Genomic DNA, 6,372 nt, shown 5'->3' with positions numbered 1-6,372 from the left:
TTAATAAGATGATTCTGCCATTCCCATTTACACCTCTTCTAGACTCATCTTTTGTTTCTTTACTTGTCCCATTGCCATCTCCTTTTGCTTTGCACCATCATACATACCTTTTATCAGTTAATCACTCCTGCCTTGCACCCTATCACAGACCTTCCCTTTTGTTCTTTCCTCCACTTTCCCTGCCCCTGCTTAAAACCTGTTACATCTCTAACTTTTTACAGTTCTGAGGAAAGCTCAACAAGTGAAACGTTAACTCCGTGTCTATCTCTCCACAGATGCTGCCTGACCGGCTGAGCATTATCTGCTTTTCTTTCCGATGTTTAATGAGATCTAGGTTGCAAGGCAATACAGAGCACGACAGCCAGAAGTTAACGGTGAGAGTTTGCTGACTGCCTTGTGTTTTGTTGTCTGTTGTAGAACAGTGCTCCTGTTGGAGCTCGCGGCACGAGGAGCCTGCAGCTGGGGCTGGGAGGGGGCACGGCACGGCACTGACGTCATTGCGCCAGCACCTGCGTGCCGGTGACGCAAGTGGGGGCGAGCGCGAGCGAAGCGGAGCGGCCGAAAGAAAGTTGGTGGCGGCGTAAGTTAGCGGGCGCCATTCTGTGTGGTGGCGGTGTGTCCGAGCAATCAATCCGATGTGACAGCCCGGCGGCTGTGCGGAATCGAAATTTTAACAAGAGAGTGAGAGCGATCGCAGTATCCAGTACCCAGATTCGGAGCCCCGTGCTTTTGGCCTGAATTTCCGGAGACCGGGAGGAACAATAAAGGCGATGGAGGCCGGCAGCGAGAAGAAGTGGTGAGTGCGGCCCCTTTACCGCTGATTGGGGGAGGGGCTTTTTTTGTGGTGGGTCGGCGGGCCTGGCTGATTCCTCCTTCTCCTCTTTCACCCTACAGTCCGGTTACCGCTTCGCTTCCCGCTGCCCAGGGCTGAGGGCGAGAGGGGACCAGCTTCAGCTCGGATTCTCTTCTGCTTCGGGTCCCGCGTCGCCATTTTGTGGAGCCGAGTCTCCGCTGAGCAGCTTGCGCGGCCTGGGCTCAGTCCGAAGGGGCGTGGAGGGCGCCGTGCGGCCTCCTGGCGTGAGGCCGGCCACTGGGGTGACCTTGGGCCGCTTTGTTTCAAGGGACTTCCATCCCCCCTGGTTTTATTAATGTGGCTTTAGTTGGGGTCAGGCTCTACCTGGGCGAACGGGAGGTCGCGGATGAAAGGGGGGTATCTCGATCCGGTCTGAAGGTTCGGGAGGGATTAACCAGAGACCCGGACTTCTCTGCTTAGTTTTAATATATTTTAGTTTTGTTTCCCTTTTGCGATCAGTATGAATCGTTTGTTTCTAAGCCAGAGAATTTAGATCATTGCATTTGATGGAGATGTTTCTCTTATAGTGCCGCTGGTGTGGAATAATGTGTATCGAATTGTGCGAGGTTAGTTTCAGAGATTTAAACAAACCTACTAATGGCTTTGATGACAAGTCACGTTGATTGTGTTGTGGAATTTAGTTGCACGGGTTAATTGTACAAGTTCCCTTTGAAACTCACGATCACTTATTTTCTGGACACTTGTAAGATCTGGTCGAATGGTAAATATAATCCCCGACCTGTCCGTGTCCATTTGGAGGGGGCGAAGAGGAAACGATTATTGTGTTGCAGCTCTTTCTGTTACGACACAATTCATACCGCGGATAATCCGGATTTTTAAACAAATCATTGTTTTTGAGTTGTTAAGCTGGAGGTCTAAGACTTGTCTACACGGAATATATATATTCATCCAAATGAAGTAATCAAATGAGGTAAAATTTGGTTGTCATTGGGTTACATACGTATATACATAAAATGTTTTTGCATTAATAATAATTTCCACTGAGTGATGCCACATAATAACTGATAAATGACTACAAGATGAGTTTTATTTTCTTTGAAGCAGGGGTGTCTAAACTATGGGCAAGTGATGTATTCTCAAATTCCCAATTATTCAACTCCTAAAACCCAAGCAATTCAATTCTGTGTGTGCTTACATTATTTGCAGGTTTGTCCTGTTTTAATTTTTTGAGCGTGGGGTTTGAATAGAGCTATTCTTAATGGTATAAAAATTTGTTAGCATGCTTTCTACAAAAATAACATGGTGGTTATTTAATATACAGATAATTATGTTTATAGTTAAGATTTGTCAGCGTCAGCAGCTTTTCATAAAAAATTACAAACGAATGGGAACATTGATTTAAATTTATTCATGGACCCCCGAGCTCTGGTGCACACTAAATTGGCCTATGAAGACTAAAGCTTAGATGCCCTTGACCTAAATCACTGGACTTCCGAACATGTTCTAGTTACCAGTTATATAACAAGTAGAATGTCGGTGCTTGGTATCTTAAATGTTCGTGCTTTCTGATTTTGGTGGCATTTAATTATGCTTGCAGAGTGACTTGCATTTCCAGTAGCCTGGTCCTTTTTATTTGGGAATAGTTTTTGTCATCCTTGGATTCATTATCTATATGATAATGGCACCTCAATTATCCACCATAATGGAGGAGAATCTCTGGCAGGTAACAGGAATTAGTGGATAATCGACAGCACCCAAATTATTGTATATTGATGGCTGATATGTCAGCCCATAGTTACACGTGCCCAAGACTCCGACCGCTTGACCTGCCACAGGCTGGAGAGACCCAGGAAAATATGCTTCACTGATGCTAGCCACGGACTCTGGCTATCGAGGTGGACGCTGAGAATGCATTGGAATGTTCACTTTTAATGTTATCAGTTCTGAGCACTATGAAGACGACAGGAGATGAGTGTCTGCTGCTTTTGGTGCTCAACTCTGGAGGTGGGTTGAAATTGGGAGAGCCTTTTTGACCTCCTCTCTTGAATCTTACAGTTCCAGTAGTTGGAGGTGTGCACTTGGAGGACCTGCAAACTGGCAAGACCATGCTCTTGAACCCCCAAAAAAGCAGTGACTCCGACTGGTCTACTCATTTTCCACCAAAAGTTTCACACACAATCTCGGTTCCACTGTGTGCAGATTGTTTGTGATCTTTTATTGGGAGGAGGAAATTCTTGTTAGATCAGTGAAAGCATAAACTATTGTGTATGGAAATGCCTAAATATCAGCTTTATAGGTGGGGGTTCTGGTGAAAACTAATCTTTTCTCCGTGCATGCCACTTAAAATTCCTTAATTTCTGATTCATTAAAATGATATTGGCAGCTTAAGAGCCTTCAATATAAACGGATGGCAGGAGATGCTGAGCTTGGACATAAAATTTGAGAGACTATAAATTTGAGACTGCTTTTTAGTTCCAGAGTGGCTCACAGCATCGTTGGGTTGTCTCCACAGCTGTAGCCGGTGTCTGGTCCAGTGAGGAAACAGTGGTAGTTTGTGATCCAAATCTTAACACTTAGCGATTGAGGTCGTCATTTTTGAATTATCTTCTATTTCTTTTAAAATTGATATTTGGGCATCTCTGTGGAGCCTAAAGGTACCTCTCTTTTTATTTGTTCATGGGATGTGGGCATCGTCGGTAAGGCCAGCATTTATTGCCCATCCCTAATTGCCCTTGAGAAGGTGGTGGTGAGCCGTCACCTTGAACCACTGCAGTCCGTGTGGTGAAGGTACTCCCACAGTGCTGTTAGGGAGGGAGTTCCAGGATTTTGACCCAGCGACGATGAAGGAACGGCGATATACTTCCAAGTCAGGATGGTGTGAAAATTGAAGGTGGTGGTGTTCCCATGCACCTGCTCCCCTTGTCCTTCTAGGTGGACAAGGTCGTGGGTTTGGGAGGTGCTGCCGAAGAAGCCTTGGTGAGTTGCTGCAGTGCATCTTGTAGATGGTACACACTGCAGCCACAGTACACCAGTGGTGGAGGGAGTGAATGTTTAAGGTGGTGGATGGGGTGCCAATCAAGCGGGCTGCTTTGTCTTGGATGGTGTCGTGCTTCTTGAGTTGTTGGAGCTTGCACTCATCCAGGCAAGTGGAGAGTATTCCATCACACTCCTGACTTGTGCCTTGTAGATGGTGGAAAGGCTTTGGGGAGTCAGGAGGTGAGACACTCGCCGCAGAATACCCAGCCTCTGACCTGCTCTTGTTGCCACGGTATTTATGTGGCTGGTCCAGTTAAGTTTCTGGTCAATGGTGACCACAGGATATTGATGGTGGGGGATTCAGCAATGGTAATGCCGTTGATGGTCAAGCGGCGGTGGTCAGACGCTTGCTTTATTCTGGAGATGGTCATTGCCTGGCACTTCAGTCCATGCCCGAATGTCATCCAGGTCTTGCTGCATTCGGGGATGGACTGCTTCATTATCTGAGGAGTTGTGAATGGCACTGAACACTGTGCAGGCATCAGCGAACAAACCCACTTCTGACCTTATGATGGAGGGAAGGTCATTGATGAAGCAGCTGAAGATTGTTGGGCCCAGGACACTGCCCTGAGGAAGTGAATGTGCTACAGTAATATTTCTACAATTCAGCATTGTTTTAAGTGTAATTGTAGTTTCAGGATAATCATAAATCTACTCATCCATCGGAAATAAATTGACTAACACTCACTCCAGTACTATATAATGGGTGCGCTCCATATGGATCTACGTGGTTGATGTCACTGGAGTGCATCCACGTTTCTTCATGTGTATTTTTTACATGCTGTACCAAGTATTGATTGTTGGGTAGTTGGAAATGGAGATTAATATATGTTTTATTTCCAGTCCTGCAATGAAAGAAATTGACTCGTGCTAGAGTATGGTGCAGTGAGTGCCAGCAGCCCTCTAGTAAAATAGCTATTCTTCTCGCGTACATGGCTAGTGAGTGTCTGCAAGCTACTCATTTATGATCTTATCCTTGTCTGATATCCATGCATCAGTTTTGTGCAAGAGTCACTGGATAGTGATCAAAAGTCAGAACCTTGGTTGAATTCTTCCCTCCCTTGCCCAAAGGCACCAAGGCTAATTGTAGTACTCCAGTTGTTACCCTGGCTGAGATCAGTTAAGCCAGCACAGACCAGAATTGTACCCGGGACCATCTCCTCACTTTCTTTACCTCCACCTCCTGCTAGTCTGGCTGAATTTGTCCCCCCTTCTTAGCAGTGCTAAGGCTAATTATGACTCTTGTATATGACTGTCCCAGCAGAGATCTCCTAATTTGTCAGATCAGGAAGGTTAGTGAGCAGGAACAGTATTTTGAGATGAGGAGGAACATTATGTTCAGAGTAGGACGATGCAGGTTTAAAGAGCTGTAGATTAGGAACACCCTCCATAAATCAAGTCTGCCGCTTCATCTCCCGCTCCCTCTTTAAGAGCCTCCTTAAAGCCCACCTAATATTTCGTTCCTTGACTCATCATCCATTTCTCTGATACATCTGTGAAGTGCCGTGGGCTGTTTTTCGACATTAAAGTTGCTATATAAATGCAAGTAGTTGTTCATTGGCGGCCGTGCCTTCAGCTGCCTATTCCTGAAGCTCTCGAATTCCCTCTCCATCTACCTCGCTCCTTTTAAGACGCTCCCGGTCACCTGTCCTAATATGTCTTTGTGGTTCAGTGTCAAATATTTTGTTAATGCACCTGTGAAGCGCCTTGGGACATTTTACTATGTTAAAGGTGCTATATAAATGGAAGTTGTTTGAACATCCAGTTTTTTTTCTCTCCTCGTCAGCCTTGAGAAGGTGCAGAGGAGATTTACCAGAATGGTTCCAGGGATGGGGGAATCTTGGTTACAAGGACAGGCTGGAGAAGCTGGATTTGTTTTCATTAGAGCAAAGGAGGTTGAGGGGTGATTTGACAGAGGTGTACAAGATTATGACGGGTTTGGATAGGCTAGACGGGGAAAGGCTGTTCCCACTAGTTGATGGTACAAGGACTAGGGGACACAGATTTAAGGTTTTGGGCAAGAGATTCAGGCGGGATGTGAGGAAAAACTTTTTTACACAGTGAGTGGTGATGACCTGGAATGCGCTGCCGACGGACGTGGTGGAAGCGGAGACACTCAAATGTTTTCAAGGGGAGACTGGATAGGCACTTGAGGGAAGTAAACTTGCAGGGCTACGGGGATAGAGCGGGGGAATGGGACTGACTGGATTGCTCTACAGAGAGCCGGCATGGACTCGGTGGGCCGAATGGCCTCCTTCTGCACCGTTATGACTATGACCTGAAGATGTGGACCCTTGGCTGGGGTATGGTGCCAGGAGCCCTTTGTTGCCTTGTAAAAACAGTGATTCCTTGTTGGCCCAGATAGCGAGTGACAGCAGGCTGGTGGTCTGTGTGGAGCTTTGAACTCCTGTTCTCTGTTCCTTTCAAGCAGGGATTAAAAGAGTGGGGAAACAGGGGTGACAGAGGTCTCGAGGGGAAGCCTGACTGCCTTTTGTTCACCCTTTTTTTTTTAAGGGGTGCGA

At 46.3% G+C, this 6,372-nt stretch overlaps 1 protein-coding gene across 8 annotated transcripts in view; it reads left to right on the top strand.

Annotated features, from left to right (window-relative positions):
- Window positions 1–532: 532 nt before the first annotated feature.
- Window positions 533–6,372, top strand: part of hif1aa (hypoxia inducible factor 1 subunit alpha a) — a 66,921-nt gene continuing 61,081 nt past the window's right edge. For 2 of the 8 annotated variants that reach the window (XM_086002831.1, XM_086002830.1), the window contains exon 1: window positions 533–796. In XM_086002831.1, the coding sequence (XP_085858957.1) occupies window positions 771–796 (26 nt within the window). In that variant the 5' untranslated portion in view covers window positions 533–770. Of the gene's footprint in view, window positions 797–894; window positions 1,096–1,125; window positions 1,420–1,446; window positions 1,785–6,372 lie in introns of those variants that run through there. The other 6 variants (XM_086002839.1, XM_086002835.1, XM_086002838.1 and 3 more) reach the window with 5 other exon arrangements.

Source organism: Somniosus microcephalus, chromosome 12 (genome assembly GCF_052327205.1).
Source record: "Somniosus microcephalus isolate GS21.2 chromosome 12, FLI_Smic_1.0, whole genome shotgun sequence".
In the NCBI taxonomy this organism is placed as follows: Eukaryota; Metazoa; Chordata; class Chondrichthyes; order Squaliformes; family Somniosidae; genus Somniosus; species Somniosus microcephalus.
This window is presented reverse-complemented; position numbering and strand designations above follow the sequence as displayed.